The sequence below is a fragment of the Lepisosteus platostomus genome, chromosome 23 (assembly GCF_059453375.1).
Source record: "Lepisosteus platostomus isolate fLepPlt1 chromosome 23, fLepPlt1.hap1, whole genome shotgun sequence".
Classification (NCBI taxonomy): Eukaryota; Metazoa; Chordata; class Actinopteri; order Semionotiformes; family Lepisosteidae; genus Lepisosteus; species Lepisosteus platostomus.
This window is the reverse complement of record NC_142633.1, coordinates 15,399,202-15,419,011: the sequence shown is the minus strand read 5'-3', so window position 1 is coordinate 15,419,011 and position 19,810 is coordinate 15,399,202. Positions and strand designations below refer to the sequence as shown.

Here is a 19,810-nt window from a genome sequence, read left to right as displayed (position 1 = left end):
TGAACCCTGTTCAACATTTTGTCTGGTGCTAATGTGCAAGGCTGTTACATACTGGGCGTCAAGAGTGTGCCAATGCCTGAAGGAAACAATGGATGTTTTCCCTGTGTTGAGGGGATGCAGAATTTAACTTTCCTCTCCGTTTATGAGAGAGGTTTGTAAATAATGAAACCCTAAAGCCCTCACCATGTGTTCCCAGCTCCACTACATGAGGTGTGTAGAAACGCTGAATCTGAATTGAATCTGTTTTTCCACGTTCCCCTCCAGGTCTGGTGATGGACACGGTTGGGGGGAGCTGAACAGTACAACAGCTTCCCAAAAGAGCCTTGATGTATCTGCCAAGGGAACAGCACAACACGAGCACCTCTGAAACCCGGCCGCTGACAGCGCACAAGCCGAGCCAGAGGAAGATGGCTCTAAAGAAGATGTGTCCATGGCCGCCATCCAGCTCTTAGGGGCTCTGTATCCTTTCCAGTTGGACATCCTGTACAATACCTTCTGGGTGATTCCGAGAAAAAGCCTCTGGACATTCTCGCAAAGCAGGAAATTACTCACGACTTCTGCATCACTGCATTCAGCAGGCTACAACACTAGAGCAGACTGCGAAGCAAATCAGGAATGTCAAGTGAAGTAATTCCTTTGCAAAAAAACATATGCATTGCACTTCCCAATTCAAGTGGGCCCAGTAGATTTAACTACCTGACTGCTACCTCCACCCGCAGTCTGAAGTTATGAGGGCAGGGTAGCAGCACAATTAACTAATTATCTATACCAGTAAGCCAGCTGTTTTGGAGAACGTAAAGGTCCTCTGTTTCAAACTCTAACCTTTCAGACTAATGTGGGTCAATTACTTTATAACCAAAGGTGAGACTCTACTACAATATGAAGCACTTTCAGAGCATTGAGAAAACAGTGCAAGAAATCTACCTCTTTGACATAAATTTATTGCAAGAACGGTCCATTAACAAAAGACAAATGGGGTCAGGGAGAGTAACTGGTTGAAAGCAAGGCTCCCTTAAAATAATAAGAGTGAGAGTTTGAGGAGGGAAGTCAATGTTATTTTAAAAGAAAATACTTCATTCTTTCTCGTCCGAATTCTATTTAAGATGACAGAGCCAGTTTAAACTCGCCTCATCATTCATTTCGAAAACCAGCGAGCAATCTTCACTTCGTGTTTCTTACTTCAAAGATTTATTCTACAAACTATATTTAGTTAACTGAAACTGAACGGGTAGATCTTTAATGAAGCCATGCCTCCGAATATTCCTGTGGCCGGCACTACATGTAGACCCCTGCTTGAAAGACATCAGAAATCAACTCTGTTTTGTTTTTGTTTTTTCGACAATGGCCAGCCTTAGCAACCCCAAAGGAGAACTGGATTTTCACTCCGATAAAGATGTTGCATTCCCCCCCGCCCCCCACCAAGTTAATGCCTTCACCATCCTAAATGAGGCAAAAGAAGTAAAAAGCAATATAAGCTTGTCTACTCCTTGCTATTGTCAAAGTCTTTCTGATACACTCGTGGCTGAATGGAAAAGAGACAATTGTTTTTTTTAAGTGATTCGAGGTCCTTTGTAATGGCTGGCGTTTCTTCGGCCGTTCCCAGCAACGAAACAGTGTCGAGATGCAGCCTCTGACTCTCTGCATTGCTGAGAGGTAATTTCGCCTGTCAGGCGCTCTTGATTCAGGACTGCTGCACGGCCTGCCCCCCTGTCCTTGGTGTAGGCTACTTGACCTTCAGGTTACACCAATATTCCACACTTTTCTGAACGCCGCTTGCTCAACAGGCCTCCTCTTGTGAGTCTATCGCACTGAAAGGGGTTCAGTTTTAAAGTTCTTTACAACAGATGGCGTGGGGGACAAAATGAACTTGGTGGTTTTAAACCTGGGTATATTAATTCAGCCTTCTCAGCTCTAAAAGATATCTCACAAGCAGCCAGGCAAGGGAAACCTTTGTTTTAAAACCGGACGAAAACCCAATAGATTCAGTTTAGAACTTTGCTAAGTAATTCAACAAACCGAATTCCAGATATATAGTCGGAGTGACACATACACATAAAAAAGCATCTCCACTGTGCCCAAACGAAGAGCCGAAGGGTTTCAAGGTGTCAAAGAATCCTCCCAGAATCTGTATTTAGTTCTCGACTCAAATCTCTTAACCTCAAGTAAAGAATGTGCCCCCCCAAGCAACAGTAGTGGAAGGAGTGTCTTCTGAGGCTTTCAAAGCTACTCCTGCAATCATTCAAGGAATGCAAAGTCTCCATCTGAGGGAAACCATCCCGTAATGTGATCAGCACCACTGCAGACAGAGGTAGGCTCTCTTTCTTCCAGCAGTGGCACACTGTTACTCAAACCACTCTGTATTGCAAATGTTACACTCCAAAGGTCAGAACTCCAACACTCACCGAGCTGGTTGTGGCCAAAGCCAACAGCTGGGAGTGAAAGGGGTGGACATACTGTACACAAAGAAGCTGTAACTCTAATTAGACAAGCACGCCTGGGAGAAACACAGAGACTAGTTTCAATTTTGACCTAAAGAAACCATGTGTGCCACACTGCACAAAATACAACACTACGCCATCAGGATTTCTATTTTGTATACATTCCTACTGTATGTATACATGTACAGCACAGATTTGCTGAATTAAATAAATGTTTTCTGGAATTTATTCCCTTATGGATGAAAACATGACAAAAAAAACTAAAGGATATCTTGCTGGATGTGCAAAAATAGAATCTTTCTTTGTTGAGTCATTTGGGAAAAGAGGGTGGACGAGCCCTTGTTAGAAGGATGATTGTATTCTCTCTCGACCACAAACAATAAACCGCATGCCTCACTGTTAAAACTACGGCAATGCGGCCACTGTTGTTTTCTCGGCAAGCAGGAGGTGAAGAACTCATTCCTTTTATGTTTGCAAACATCTCTTTACGTCACAGAAGCCCTGTGTGTCCTGCCAACACACTGGCGACCTTGTCACCTCAGGAGGTCAGAAGGTCAAAGGTTCTGACCCTGAATGGACGAAGTCCACCAGCACAGCTGCTGAAATCGGGGACTGGTACATCACAGAAATGATCACATCACCCCACGGGAGCTCATTTGGGGCCATTAGCCTTGGCTCATGCACTGAAACCATAAATGCTCCATGTAAAATCTTGATTTCCAAACGTATGGCTTGCATTTACATTACAAACAGCCACAAGACATCCTACACTGGGGAACAGGGACCTGAACTGCATATACTGTATTGTACTTCAAAGTCGATTTCTTTATAGATTCTTTCTGGCTTGGAATATAATAAAAAAGATTATATGATTTATGAGAGGGGCTAGCCCTCCTTTACTACAGATAGCTATTCTCCTCAGTCACATGGAGATCCCAGCCTCTCCTTCCTTAACCACAAACCACAGAAGGATCGGTTTGCTTTGTCTCCGTCTCTGCACATCAGCCGTCTAAACTTTTGGTGGAAGCTTGATGCAAAAGCAACATCCAAAGGTTCCTTCCTTACACTAACCATATCGCCACCGAAATTCCAGACCGGTTCTCCAAACAAAATGAAAAGAATTTTAACAATCGCCAAAAAATGCACAAAAGAACAAAATACTAAAGCAGAGTAAAAAGCATGGATCACTTCTGGATCCGTGTGCATTTCCTCTGTATCCTCATCGTTATATAAGTATGGACTTTTTTTCCAGACCTGAGAGTTGACTGGCGTTTCTTTTATTGCTTTTGATCCCTTGGCTGGAGAATAAAAGACAAAAGAAACGCCTTGGGATTCATTCACGATAATATGCGTAGGGTCTGAAAGTTTTTGCATTGTGGTCTGTCCTGAAAAGCACTTCTCTGTTCTCCACAGGAAATTCAGAAAAGTGAGAGCACATCTGTTGGGCACATCTCCTCTCCGCACAGACCAAAGATGACTGTAACTAGCAGATTCCACGGAAAAAAACAAAATGGCTGGAACCGGATACACAGAGTACACCCCTTTCCGGCTGCTGTTTCTGGGATTGTCCACAGCCTGGGCCTGGCCTGCCTCCACTGCGGTGTAATTGACAACACCTGTATGTCAGGACTTGGCGGTTGTGACCCCCTGTCATTCTTTGGCGCACAAGAAACAAGGTCTTCTATTTAAACTTTTTAAGTCTCTATGGATGTTCGAGTGCTCAGTCCTGATCATTTAATTCAGTCTACCTGTCAGAAGCCTTTCGGCCTGTCTGTGATGATGAGGAGAAGACAGCTTTCTTTTCATACCCCCAAAAACAATCGAATACAGACAATACTTAGGCTTTGCTCTGAAGCCTTACGAGATATAGGCCTGGATTAAAAAAATTGTGTTGGCTTGCCTGCAAACCAAAAATGACAAACATGGGGCCTAGTTGTGTTTTTTTGTTTAACTGAGCCTGGGATAGACAAGCTGTGCTCATACAAGGGTTTTCAGTGTTACAGCCAATTCGGTCACCGTGGGCTCGTTTTCCAGAGCTTCTAAAACACATCCTTATGATCTTAAATTAAAATTCACGTTTGCGTTGAACAATGCTTACATGACAGAAGGTTCCTCCTGCCTGCCAGGAAAAGTCAAGTTCAGACTCACATCTCGCCCCTTCACACAAATGGGATGAGTTAAAGAGTCATTAAAAACCAATTCACAAAAGTATTCACAATACCTGGTCATTTCCTCCTGGCAAATATACTCAAACAGCCTGGTTATTTTTTGCACTGCAGTAAACTCTCCCCAATTGCTGGATCTGGAACACAATTAGGTTGCTGGATCTTGCCAGCTTTTCTGCATACTTTTGCATCCTGTTTGTAAAGTGAACAGAAAGACAGACAGACTGCATCTTCTCCCTGTCCGCTGCTGGATCGCTTGTCTTTCATCAGGCCAAGAGACCACACACTGCAGGTTCCAGGTTTCAGGAGGGACTGAAAGTCTAGATGCTCCCCAGAGCCTGCCTGACATGTGGTCAGAATCTGACCAGCCCAAACAAGCTGCGCTTGCTCCAAAACAAAAGCACAAACTAGCCCACAGCAGATTCGAAGTACTGTTTCTGTGAGTTACAATATGAGCACCTTCATCAATTCGATATTGAAACGATAAACCAGAATATAAAACTGGAATGAGTGACTTGGGTCAGTTACTCAGTGCCCAGTTTTAGATGACCATTCTGTTACCCACAGCCACAGTGAAGGAATCCAAACATCCTGATTGCAATGTTTTGCCTTGTTTTGTTGTTTAAAGTTAACTTAAAGTATGCTTGTATAAAACTTAAATATTGTGATTAACGTTAAATAGTTTAACCTCCAACAAGAAAAACACTTTTTTAAACTGAAGGCAAAAGGCTTTTCAACAACGGTGTGAAACACTGCAGGGTTTTCTACCTAAACAAGGAACAAAGACAGCAGTGCTAGGGTAAACAGCACGCCTGCCAGGTAAAACTAACACAAAAAGTCATTTTTCCTGTGCTTTTCAAGAGACTATCTACGTCAATGTACATTTTGATGCCCACAAGTCATTCATACATTTTTCAAGTAGAATTGCAATGTTAATAAAGATTACATAATCACAACCTTTCGTTAAAATCTTGGAATTCTTGGCTCTTTGTTTTTTTTTCCTAATCGAAGCCATGAGCATTTTGACTAAGGATGACAGCTTGGCTCCCCCACTGCTGAACATTCGGATTTCAAACGGCTGACCGAAGGTTTACAGAAGACATCTGGGGCGTTCACTCCACCCAGGGTTGTGTCTCAGGAGGCTGAGGGATTTGAGGCCACACAGAGCTCCAAAACAAACAGCGTCCTCTTGTTGCTCTATCCCTCGCAACAGCCTTTTGATCTTTTTCCTCACCTTGGTCCTTGCTTGGGATCAGATCAGACGCAAAAAAGATCAAGTGCCAATTTCATGGTCCTTGCATGTGGATAAAAAAACTACACGCTGCAGCTGAACTGCAGAACTGCTTTGCACACTCGATTCGAAGCTTTCCCTGTTTTACTTCCCATTAGCGTGAATCAGCTCTCAGTGCTCAGCAGGACTACAGTTATCATTCTAAAACTAGCAGAAGGAGATAATTACAATATAAAATATAAAATCCAAATAATTTAATTATCTTCTCTTCATCAACATGCAGAACAGCTGATTGTGTCACTCTTTATTTTTCTCTTTCTAGTTATTGACAAAGAATTCAAAACATATATTAAACACAAAAATGCCAGGACTCCTTAAGGTCAAATTCCAGTGTCATTCACTTCAGTCCTGACAGGAGTGATGGCTCCACTTCATCTTCAGTGATTATGATACTACAGCAGCTCTTGATTGTTTCTGGAAAACCACCCAAGGAAGAATCCTGTCTCCATGACTGATTATGCAGCAGTACTGCTATTTGGTTACAGACACCTCCGAACTCACGTGTCTCCCTGAGGTCTAACACCTCAAACCCATGCAAGAACAAAAGTCCTTTACAGAAAGAAAGGGTTACTTGGAAGTCACTATGGTGCATCTGCTTTTTTCCCCACAAACACAACCACTAGAAACAAGTCATCAAGCTGACGGCCATCAAGAAACAGGGCTTTTCTATCAACTATTGCAATTCAATTGCCCCCCATCATTATGAGAGATTATGACTTTATTGGCCATATTTCTTGTATTAGGAATTTGTCTTTTCGCATACCCCAACTTGCTTTCCATGAGACACACAGACAGGGAGAGAAGCTTGGGGTCAGAGCGCAGGGTCAGCCGGTTATTCGGCACCCCTGGAGAAGTTGGGGTTAAGGGCCTTGCTCAGGGGCCAACTGGAGTAGGATTCCATAGCCAGCCGCGGGATACGAACCGGAAACCTTCCAGCCACAGAGCCACTGCACCGCGGTGCACATCATCTGACGATGATGAAGCTCAAAATCAAAAGAAAGGCCATTTACCCCACTTAAGGATCACAGGGCATCAGTTTCCACAATGTGGTTGGACAACATGTTCCAGGCTCCCACAATATTTGTCTAAAGAAGTGCGTTCTGCTTTCAGCCTTTAATGCATGCCCTCTCAATTTCCATCCGCATCCTTCCCTGAGCTCTACTTTGATCCTCAGTTCCATTCATGAATAAGACTTCTGAAATGACTGTCAACATCTGTTATGATTTGAGAGTAGTCATAAGTCCTCTTGTTTACTTCTAGGACTGAGACTAAAGAGATTTGGCTCCTTCAGCCTGTCTGCGTAAGACATTCCTTTAAGCCCACCATTGAGACTGTATGGCAGGGAACAGCTAAACTCCAGACATAGCTCCCTTTATGGTGTAAGATATGTTTGACAGTGTGCTGCTTTAGACAGAGGCACCACTGGGAAACTACTTTAACAATGTTTTCTTACATGAGCTTGGGAGAGAGACTGACTCACACCAATGACTCAGAGGAGAAAGGATAAGATATTGCCCTCAGCTGTGTTAAGGTAGGGATCACTTTCTAAAACACAGGAAGTCAACCGCTCACACTGTGCTAGTCCATATGTTTCGTAAATCTCTTTGCTGCAAGTCCTTCGTCTTCTAAGACAATGGAAATATCTGGTGCTTGAAACAGAAATGGGCTAATAAGAAACGTTCCCAACAGGTAAAAGCACATTGACGAGTGTTTCTTTAGAACAGCTGAACTGTAACAATCAGGGTGTTTTCAACTAATAATATACAAGTCAAACTTTGTTTAAAAAAAAAGTGTTCCCTAGGGTACTGCGGAAGACAAGGTTGACCACACTAAAGCAAAGTATTTGAATGCATAAAATATCTGAATTATTTGCTCAAAACACAGCCGCTCATGACAAGAAATCAAAACAGAAATATTGCTGGTATATGAAAAGTTAATTTTAATCTATTCTTAAATCTACAAAGTTCTAAGAAAGGGGCAGGCTTTCTTATTTCCATCTGTTAGAACATGTCCCATTTTAGGCGACAAGGTATGAAATCAGAAATGAACACATTCAGAGGACGGTTGTCAGCAGGTACTCTTATGTTCCTATGAACTTCCACCAATTTTCTTATCCTCTTTATGCAGCAGTACATAGTCAAGGAGGTCCTGTCTTCCTGTTTCACACCTGAAGAGGGCTCTGCAGTCGAGACGTGCTTCTCCCTTCTGTTTTCAGCCTGGAATTAACCTGTACTTGTCCCTGTTTCAGACACACGCGCGGCTCATGTCTTTAGTGGACATGATCCGACCCGCTTTCCCACACCTGCACATTACATCACTGAGCCAGGACACCAGCCCCCGTACTCCAGCACTCATACCTGTGAAAAGGTTACACAGGTTCGGAAAAGAACCTCAGGCAACTTTCCACTGTTGGTCTTTAAATCACTTGCAGGGAAAGATCTGTCTCCCCCCGATTTACACTGGGCACAAGCAAAAAGTCATCTTCCATGCTTAAAAAGGTTTAAGTCGATGAAGGAGTTTTGCATCAAACAATCTAGCAACATCTGCCATTGTCCAATGATTAGAGGAGAGGAACTTGTTTGATGCGCAGAAGATTTATTACCATGTATTAGTCATGGAGATGGCTACCCACATTTCTGTTTTGAAAACCAAGCTTATTTTCTGATGACAGGTCATTTGGACCAGAAAACAGTCTTTCCTTTCAACTGCACACAGGAAGTTGCAGGATTAGAATGCAAACAATATATTTCTGGTAATGTCCATTAAAAAGCCATTAGAAATCCAAAGCAAACTTTAAACAGCTTATTAACAACACTATGGGGTTTGCAAAGAATTTAATGAAAGTACCAAATGTTCAACTTAAGACATTTAAACTAAAAGTAAAATTCAGTATTGTTCCATACTACAGCCACTAGTTATATACTAATAGCCACGTTTACACACTTGCTTAAGAGTTGTTTATTCCAATCACCCTACGACAGATATATTCTCTATAAAGCATGCCACAAACCAACAAGAATGATGTCGGCCTCCTTCCATGAGGTAACACGCTATGCTAACATTCTGGTTCAGCATACCCGGAGATGTGTGGTCCAGCGACATTGTCATCTAAGTGAAATAAACCAATGATGTCTTTGTAGCCCTGCTCTATAGATGTGTTTATCCCCATGGGTATACGAGCAGAGCTTGTGGTTTGGATACTGGCCACAAAAGAGACTTTTTCCCTTATTTCAGTGATGAACTGTTGACAAAAGACTCAGAAACAATCTAAGGTATTAAAACAATCATTGATTTGTATCGTGGAAGGATCTTGTGAACTCACGTAACATTCCTGAAAGTCACTCTATGTCCCTCATTGTGTCTTTACATAACACCTTGTTTACATAACAACAACAGCTCATGGAAAATGCAATTAAAACATCAAATTAATGACATGTGTCGCTCGGCCTAAGAAAATCTGGGCAACTGTATCAATATCCAATGAAAGCCCACGGTTTCTTTGAATGTTTTGTGATGTACTTTTGTTTTGGAGACGTAAACGGATCACTCTTGCAATTAAAGGACAGATGATTAAGTACCAGACGGTACACAACGAGCAAAAAGCGAAAACACATGGCAGTGCGATGAGGGGATGTGCTGAACACAGACCATACGCTTTGACAAAAAATCCATTGTGTAACAGGAATTTAACGCAAATCCCATGACAGGGAAAAGAAAATGTCCTTCCAGAAAAGCAAACCTGAGGAAACTGATGCACTTAAAGCCATTCCAAATGGAATATTTTTATCCTTGCATCACCGCCATTTGGATTTTTCAGAAGTAGGGAAAAAGTTTTAAAAACGCAATTCAGAGCTTCCAAGTACTATTAAACCCCACCTTTATTTTATCAGGGGTCAAGGCTGATGGGGAACAGATACTTGAAGTCCGTCCACATTCAGCCCGAACATCAACAGACCACGGTGAAAGCAAATTATATCAAATTGAACAGGGACTTCTGCCAACCAGCCAGCGCTGGCAGCTCATTTACCTCCTGGAAGACAGCCTGTGTGCTGCACCGAACCTGGTGCCATCTGTCTGAAGAGCTGAGAACAGGTTTCAAGGGACAGAGTGGTAATCCGAGGCTGGGAGCTCAAAGACTGCAATCCAGCTGCTTGTCCCCGCCAGTTTCACCTGTGTCCCCAAGATCTCCTGACCTCTGAACAAGGGTTTAATTGGTCCAATTAACCCTTTATTGGCTCAGATAAACCTTCCATACCCCATTAGGTTTTGAGCTGCAGTCAATTTGTTTAAAGAGACAAGAAAAGTAAGATGGAGTAAACAGCCAGAGCTGAATTCCCCCTGTGGTACTCCTGCCACCAACTGTTGTGGATCTTAGTAATGTAGTATTGAGACTGTGAGCTTCCAGAACTGTTCTGTCCACAACTGGACCACTCCGCTACAGGGCACAGGAAACACACTACAAAACACTAATAATCATGCCTAGTCTGTTAGAAACACATTTAACATTTGTCTTAAAAAAAAAAGATACACATTTTTAAGTCTCAAGCCAAACTGATCACACCCATTAAAGTTTTGTAGGTTTCCCATTCAAATTATTTTACTGAATTTCTTCTTATTTATATTTCACGGAGTACAACAGAAATCTTGTTTTGTATCCCATTTACCATATTTCTTGGCTGACTGCAAAGAATTTACACCTGTGAAATTTTTCTATGACATTTGAAAAGTTTGAAGTCTATAAACAAATGTCGATAATAAAGCACACCTATGTTGCAATAACATCTTCGATTGGTTCCCTAAGTAGTGCTGCCCTGTAAAGCCAATCTCTTACAAGCTATTACTAGTAACCAAAAACATTAGGAGACGGCATGTGGGTCTTTTCACCATTCCCTTATAGAGGGTTGAGGCTGATTATTTCTGGAATGGTGAGAAAATAAATCACTGTGTTTACTTGACAAATTAAAATGATGGGTTCAAAGACAAAATGGGAGCCTTTCTAACTCCTCTGGCTGGTGAAAGACATGACCTGTGACCCTAGTCTGACCTTTCACTCTGGGAAGGCTATAGACTCAAGTACATGCTTTGGCACAAAGTGAAATACACTCCTGCCTCCTGTCCCGGAATTAAATTACCTCTGCACTGACATCCTAGGAATTCTCTACCAGGAGGGCTGGAAAGTGACTCTCTGCCATTCAAACAACAACCTGACACTGAAAATTCATCAAGAAAAGAACACTAATGTTGGATCTTTTTTTTCCAGTCCAGAAGTAGTAGATTTAAAAAATAATATGAAATAAGAAATGACTAAATATAAAGTAAACATAGTACTTAATTTTTTAAAGTACATAAATATTTAGAGGTTATGTTGTGTGGAGGAAAGCCTAGCGGGACTACAGCATTTTATTTACTATACACTGAATTTAATTTCATGTAATATCCCAATAACGACGATGCACTTTTGCACTATTCTGGCTCCTGTAGCACTGCACACTTTATTAAGTGCTGTGATTCCCTAAGTGAACTATGTCACTGTGGAAATCTGACAGTCTGTTAGCAAAATGCCAAGCTCTGTGTTCTGACCAATGCACGTCTTCTCCGCGTGTAAATTGACCACCTGATCGACTTTGTGTTGAGCGGGCAGCCAGCCCGGAGTTCGCCCCCGGTGGAATATAAAGACCTGAGTTGACCGCATTGAGACACGCGTGAAGGAAGAACGTCGGACGTCTGCACAGCATGCACAATGACGACGGGGTCATGTTTAATGAGGAATGACACAACAGGAAGCACATTCCTTCAGACTTGCAAGATGCTTCACGCGCTCAGCCTTTCTGTCTGAGCATTTAAAGACACCTTGGGGAACAGCCCACACAGTACTGCTTCTGTGCAAAAAAAACTGAATTAGCTGCTATGCCAAAGGCTGCATTCAGTTTCATGCCACAAGCACCAACACGATTCTGCTATATTACTATTATTTTATCTGTCTGACACCTTGTAAAGTGACTAAGACTGGCACTAAAGTGACTATTTGTACTTCACTGAACTTTTCCGAAGTGATCCGAGTCAAGTGTCTTGCTCCAGAGTACAAGGGTAGTGCTGCACCTTGGATTTGAACCCACAACATTCCTGGCAGTCAGAGCCCTAACTAGTATTGCACACTGCTGTCCTCTGAAACCTGCTTGATTGCATCACCCAGCCAAGCCTTGGCTCATGACACTATCACTGTACCTGTGCTGAACCCACAGCTTCCTTGGGTTCTGCTTTACCCAATACAGGGGTACAGGGCGGCCATAGCCTATCATCCATCGCAGGGCGTTACACAAACACACAGACAGACACAAACACACTCACAGCAGGACTGATTTTCCCAGAAGCCAATTAACGCGAGAGGAAACTGGAGCATCCAGAGGAAATAGCACCCCAGGAATTGAACCCAGGGCTCCAGCACTGTGAGGCAGCAATGCTAAACACTGTGCCGGCATGCTCTGTGGAAAAGGGTTACACTAGTCCTCACACAAAACTAGAATAGCATGCTTCTGCCATGTCCTCAAATACGGTGGAAAGTGGCTAATGTTTTTAAAACAGTTTAACGGGATAAAGCCCATGCTTTTCTACTAAAAAGTGCCCTGGAGTTAGGATGGCTGGCACAAAGCCAGTGAAGCAAAGTTTTCTTGTTTCTTTCATTGCAAATAGGAGGTAAGCATGTCATATATTTGGCCAGAAGAGTGGGTATTGGCAGTCGGAAACATATGGAACATAATAAGACTCAGTAAAAGAAAAAATACCTTATAAGGTTTAAATAACTTTAGCATCTCAGATTTTTACAATCAAGAAAAACCATCAAGAAGGTGTTTCAGCTGTAAAAATAGCTGGGTGCCAAATGCATGCACACACACTCTCTTTTTATTTTCAGGGGTCTTTCAGCCCACTGGAATCAAACAGGACCCCTGTGGAGAGTCTCGGGCTGAGCAGACGGAGTAGTCGTCCCCGACACACACACACACACTCATACACACACACATGGCAGCTCCTGACCCAGCCACTAGGAGACCTCTCTCCCCTCGGAGGACGGCCAGCACCTGATGGGAGGCGAGGGGCTGGGTGGAGCCACACGAGCACGTGAGAGAGAGTGTGTGCGAGTGTGTGTGTGAGTGTGTGTGCGCTCAGCTGAAAGGGGAGGGCACACATGTGAAGATATTTAAGATGCTACAACAGGTCCCTTTCTGGAGAGAGACCTTGCAGAGTTTGCAAAGACAGCTGGTTTCAAGGACAGAGAGGTCCGCTGCCACTGTGCAACCAGAACCCAGCTTCTGATTTCCTTCTGCAGTGCTGAGAGGGGAACTTCCAACTTCAACCTGACCAGAGAAAGAGGGCAACTGCTTTTCGTCTGAAATCAATTTGATTGGGTTTTTGCGAAACCACGATGCCGAGCCGAGCTCTTTTCCGCTTTCTGTTCCTGGGGGGCTCGCTGGCTCTGCTGCTGGGGGGCGCGGGGGCGCAGGCTCAGCACAAGCCCCGGCGCATGGCGGCCTCGCCCAGCGGCGGGAAGCAGGCCTGCTGCGAGGACGTGCGGGCGCTGAAGGTGCAGGTGGCCAACCTGAGCAGCCTGCTGGGCGAGCTGAGCGCGCGGCACGAGGCAGAGACGGCGCGCCTGGAGGGCCGGGCGGCCGAGCTGGAGAAGGGCAAGCAGCAGCACGAGCGGCGCCTCCTGGAGGTGGAGGAGAAGTACTCGGAAGTCAACAGCCGGCTGGACATCACGCAGCTGCAGGCCGCGCAGGCCGTCACCAAGACCTCTGCAGGTAAGGGCAGGGCACCCCACAGCCACGGCCTGGGCCGCGCGCAGAAATACACACCCGCCCACACTCGCCCTGTCCCCGTTCAAACCGAGGGGAGGGGTGCAATTCGCAAAAAGCTCGTGGTACGTTCTTCTCCGCCCAACTCGTGCCCACCACACACGCACACAGTCGACCAATTCTAGACGGAGTCAGCGTGACCGTTTCACAGACTCTGCTGACAAACAGCACAGCAAAAATGTTTCCGACAGCTCTGGGCTAGTGGTTTATGTCACGCAGAATAAAAATGATGACGAGTTGAGCTCTTTTCCACATAAAATTCAAATGCGGCTTAGCCCCATTACAAGGAGCGTGTTCGATATATACATTGAGCCAGAATATCAAGCAAAACCAAGCGTCAACAAAACGTAACATCAGAATTTTGTTCTTTTAGCGGATTTTGAACAGCTAGAGAGCTCAAATCAATCATTTATAACTGTGTAGAATGACTTGAAAACTAAACTTCTGTACCTATTTTAAAAAGTCAAAGTGCATTAAGTAGTGTAAAAAGCAGAACCTGAAAGCAAACAGGCTCATACAAATGATGTGACGTTTTTGCTTATTGCCACCAACAACATGAAAGTGAGGTGTTAAGGAGCACCAGAAGTTAAAAGCATTAAAGTACTTCAACACAACACAAGTCTCTGGGACTGGACGGCACTGCAGCAGGTACAGCAGTAGGTGTTGCTGTGAAAGACTGGCGCACACATGCTTTTCTTCATTATGATTAAGGGCTTAAAACACATATTCCACACAGCTGCCTGTTGCACAGGTGAAACCCGGCCATCCTGAGGAGTCTGAAAATAATATTATTAGTGGCAATAAATTCTGAATTGTCAGAACCCTCAGACAAAAGTCTGGACTAACTCCTCTGTTTCACCTTTTAAAAATCCCTCAGGGCACTTCCTGAGTTGGAGAATTCTTTGCCACATGTTTGTTTCAAAGAAGCGGAGCCTTAAGGCAAATCTGCTGTTTAAGGTACAAAGTAATTTCCAAAAAAATGGTACAAAGCCATAATAACTTTAAATCAAAGAGGTATTTCAGTCACATACTTGCAATGGGCACGTAATTTTTCCCATTTCTTTTAAAAGCTCCAGAGTCTTCCACACAACTCGTGTGTTAGCCGCTGAGAAGCAAAAATGCCCTTTTTGCTACTGTAACATAATGAGACAAAAAAATCATGCCACAGTTCAGCACTGGTATTTAAAAAAATATTGAAGCCTAAATGTTTCCGTCCCAGTTAACGGATATTGCACATTCCTCAAGTGTGCAACAAGTGGTAAATGCTGGAACCGGACCAGACTCATCTTCCCAGATGCCCAGAATACAAATTACAGTATGCTGCCTTTTCTTGTAACTTCACAGCAGGAGTGCCAAAGCTTCCAGCCATACTAATAATCTCCTATGTCTCTCACTGAAGACCTGCTTCATCAAACCAATTATCTCCCAGAGAAAAGCAGCTATTAAACTGAGCCCATGGCAGCATGGAAGAAGCTGCGTTACTGAATCTCATGTCTGACTGTACAGCAGGCTGTGGGTCTGGAATTTCTGTTGTTTCATTTTGCTGCAAATCTCTGCACATGGCACCCTGTGATGAAAACGAAGGGTCACTAACCAGGGGAGGCTATTTGATCCATTCAGCCAGTTTGGGGAGTTGGTGGTTAACTGATCCCATGACCTCATGTAGGTGATGCTTGACAGAAACATCGGCTCCAACGGCTGTGCGGAAGCTTGTTCTACCCTCCCACAACCCTTTGTGTAAAGTAGCTCCTGTCGGTTTAAAATGCACTTCCATGTCGTTTCCACTGGTGCCCTGTGTTTTGTGCTTCACTCTTCACTCTGAATTGTCTTGAGTTTAAATGGACTTCAAGAATGTAAAGGCCCCAGACGGTCCCAGCCTCAGGGAACGAGTGGACAAACACAAAGGCAACAGGGGCAGAGTGCAGACAGGCATTTCAGTTCACTGCACAGAGGTGTGGAGAGGTGCGAGACATAGGTGTTTAATCTTCGAGATCGACTTACAATATTTTCCTTAGGTGGCAGCTTTAAAGAATCTGCTGTTTTAACAGCTTTGGTGCGAGAACTTGAAACCAATTCAGCTGCACTATATATAATAAGTTCTCCACAAAGCACCATGTGCAACAAACACCCGTCTGACAAACCCTACCGTTTAACACCTTATTACTTTCTTGCTACTGAAAAACTTCACGCTGAATAATTTTCGGTAATTCTCTTCTTTTCTCCTCGAGATGCCATCTATGACTGCTCATCGCTGTACGGCAGGAATTACAAAATCTCCGGCGTGTACAAACTGCCCGCAGACGAATTCCTGGGCACCCCTGAGCTTGAGGTGAGTCACCGAGCTGAGAACCGTGGGGTCCTGGGGGGTTTCAGAAAGTTGCCCCGTATGGGCCCGCTGATTTAAAACAGCGAAAAACCATGACCTGGCTGTGACAAAGACACACCAAAAGTAATAAGCAAAATTGAAGCTCCATAAATGCTTTGCCCAGGAAAAGTCACACGAAATGATTTCCTACATGTTGAAAGTGTTTGGTCCTCTGCAAAACAGCTAAAATACTGCAGTGCCTTGGTGCGCAAGTCAACAGACTGAAGAAGGATGCTTGTGCGAAGCTCATCACATGCTCCTCGCCCTCTCTCTCTCCCTGTTCTCCGCAGGTATACTGCGACATGGACACCGAAGGGGGGGGCTGGACAGTCATTCAGAGGCGCAAGGTGGGGCTGACCTCTTTCAACCGGGACTGGAAGCAGTACAAGGAAGGGTTCGGGACCATCCGTGGGGATTTCTGGCTGGGCAACGAGCACATTTTCCGTCTCACCAGACAGCCCACTGTGCTGAGGATCGAACTGGAGGTAACGGATCTGGAATGCGCTAGGGATAGGGCAGTATCCCCTACCTGATCCCAAACCTGGCCATCGGGTTCCCTAGCCTGATGTCTCACCCTGCCCTGAAATGATTAAGGTCTTGACTGGATAGCTGAATAGATCCTTTTAATGATTTTAAAAATCAGATTTCATTGCAGCAAAACGAATCAGAGCAACTGCATCCAGATAGCATCCTGATTCGTCTCAGGGAACAAGTAGATCTTAATCCCACAAAAAGACAAAAGCCTGTTTTAAAAAAAAGTTTTAGGCCTCTAGGAGTGACAGATATAGTGCTCAGCTAATATATTCTAAGCTAAGCTAATATCTCGTCTTCTTTCCTGAAGGACTGGCAGGGCGAGACGCGCTACGCAGAGTACGCCCACTTCACGCTCAGCAACGAAATGAACAGCTACAAGCTCTTCGTTGCCAACTACAGCGGCAACGCGGGCCGGGACTCCCTGAGGTACCACAACAACACCAACTTCAGCACCAAGAACAAGGACAACGACAAGTGTGTGGACGACTGCGCCCAGCTGCGCAAAGGTAGCCCCCTTCACCCGACCCCCCACCTCATTCCAAAAGATCGCTGGGTAAAATAATGCGCCAAAGCGCGAGAACAAGAAAGTCAATGTGAATACAAATCACAGACCCCAATTCAAAAAAGAACTGAGGAATAAACAGATTTGATTTAGAAAGTCCACATTCGCTCCACAATGGGTACTGGCAGTACTGAGGTCTAAATAAAAAGTTGTGCCTCATGCAGACACCCTCATAAACAAATATCACCTGAATTTTTTTGCTGAATTTGTTCCCACGGTAGCCAAGTAGGAGAACATCCACATAGCCAATTAGCTTCCAGACTGGCAAAAACACATCCACAGTTACCACGGTGACCGACTCCCTGATGTTTTTGTCTCCAAGGTGGCTACTGGTACAACTGCTGCACCGACTCCAACCTGAACGGGGTGTTCTATCGCCACGGCGACCACACCAAGCACAGCGATGGCATCACCTGGTATGGCTGGCACGGCTCGAGCTACTCCCTGAAACGAGTGGAGATGAAGATCCGCCCACAGAGCTTCTCGCCTTAAAGACTTTTCAGGAAAAAAAAAAAACGCAGGAGAGGGACCATCTAATCGTGTGGCACAAAAAAACAGCAACACGGCCGCTTATTCTGTAATGGTGATTTATTTTTAAGTTGTGGAACATCTCCCTGGAATAGAAAGTGCATTGTGTTAATAATTGTAAAATGTAGTGCAGTTGTAGTATTTATCTTTTTAAAATCTTAATTATATTTTTCAATAAGGTTGTTGGAAAGCTGAACTTGGATGTGCAGGTTTCCTGTATGGAGACTAAGAAATGGTTGTAACTTATCGGTCAGTACCTCCTTACTAAACCTGTTGAAGCGAAACTTTACTTTCAAAAATCGAATAAAGACCAAACTGTTACCTCCTTCCATTTTTCATTAGGGAGATGAGATGTGGGAGACAAAACTCACAATATTTGTGCTTTACAGTGCAATGCAGAGTACTTAAAATTCTTTTTAAATGTCCGTTAGTAAGGTATGTTGTATGGCGCATGCGTTTGGCGCATCTGGAAACAATAATGACAGACACGCATGTATGCATACTGAATGAAAGAATTAAAGGGTCTGTTTACCAGCTTGCGACAAAGTGAGATGTTATACTCTAAATAAGCAGCAGTCAAAGGGGTTCTGTACTGGAATGAACAAGAAATGTGACATTCTGAGATTTCTGTAAAGATGTGTTTATATTTTGAAAAGCTAATACACAAATGACATTGTGGTAATAATATGTTGTTGTTATTTTGTCCTAAAAATTTATATGTAATGTGTAAAATGTGTACAGCTTCATATGGCAACGTTCTATTTGAATAAAGAAAAACTTTGTATTTTTAAACATCTGGCTCCTTGCCCACGCATCTGACACTTGCCCCTTGCCCCTCTGCCCCAGACCTTTTCACATATCACACCTCAGAGGGGTGCTTGTGGCAGGGGCTGACAACGGCTCAGGATAAAAGGCGTTCTCTTCTTTTGCAGGTGTAAAATCTCCCAAAGCTCATAATCGGCAGCCAGCACAAACGCCAGGGAAACAATGAGCAGACCCCTGGTGCAGCTTCAAAGTCACATGTGCCATTCTACTTGACAATGCGGCGCGTCCCTGCCTTTTGAGCGGCGCTGACCTCTCCGCGTCCCCGCGGCTCGCGCCCCCTGCGCAAAGCCTGCCTCTGAATTTAAACATGAGAATCGCGGCCCCGCTCGGTTCCCGCGGCCACCTGGCCGATTGTGATGGTAACGGCGTGCTTTCAGGAGGGGACCAGATGGCAGCAGAGCCCTCGTCGCGCGAGGGCCGCGGAGGGACAAAGGGAAAACCCGCTGTGTGGGACTCCGAAACAAACTTCCTCCAGACGGCACCACCCCTGTTTCAGCCGGGGAAGTGCAGGAATGCCCGGCGGGATCTGGGATCTGACAGAGGCTTTTGTTTTTCTTGGATTCTTGGGGAAAAAGACCCGCCGAAGAGGGGTCAGTGGCAAGATGTGGCGTTAATTAAGGAGGAATACTAAAGAGCTTGCCTACAGAGGTCCTGAAACCTGCACGAGAAATACTTTGCTTTCCGATGAACGGCTGAATTGTAACCTATTCATCAGCTCCCTAAACGCAACTGTTCAGTTTGTCCATTGGTTTCTGCCACCTGGTATATAAATTAACCTTCTGCAGCTGGCTCTATGCAAAGCCGAGCAACTTGATTCTACATGATTGTGTCTGCCAGATTTGGTTTATGGCTATTTTCTTTACCTTAAGGCTTCTCATTTGAACACTAGAAGCAGTTATTTTCTGTCTTCTCAAAGAGCATATCAGGTTATCTGCACGAAAGATGAGAGAGCGCAGGCCTAGTGTTCCTTACCCTTCAATCACGAGCAGAAACTTAGGGGAAGGCAACATACTGTAAGAGCGGAGCAATGTTAACAAAGGAGAAGAGGCCGTTCAGCACATCTAGCCTGTTCAGTTAGTTGCTAATTGAACGCAAGTTCTCATCCAGCCATTTCTGGAAAGATACCAGGGTATCTGCTTCAACAGCTTGGCTAGTAGCTTGCACCACACTCCCACCACCCTTTGGGTAAAGAAGCGCCTCTTGCTGTTAGTCTTAAAAGCACTTCCATAAAGTGCTTTAAGGTGTTTTGCCA

General features: G+C 44.3%; 2 protein-coding genes across 3 annotated transcripts in view; one reads left to right on the top strand and one right to left on the bottom strand.

The window, feature by feature from the left end:
* Positions 1 to 19,810, bottom strand: part of mtor (mechanistic target of rapamycin kinase) — a 98,420-nt gene that overhangs the window by 40,244 nt on the left and 38,366 nt on the right. The window lies entirely within an intron of this gene.
* angptl7 (angiopoietin like 7) lies at positions 13,103 to 18,525 on the top strand. The gene is made up of 5 exons (XM_088617016.1): positions 13,103 to 13,690; positions 15,973 to 16,073; positions 16,400 to 16,594; positions 16,951 to 17,149; positions 17,528 to 18,525. Exons 1-5 carry the CDS (start codon positions 13,315 to 13,317, stop codon positions 17,695 to 17,697), a joined length of 1,041 nt encoding a protein of 346 aa, XP_088473142.1. The 5' UTR covers positions 13,103 to 13,314; the 3' UTR covers positions 17,698 to 18,525.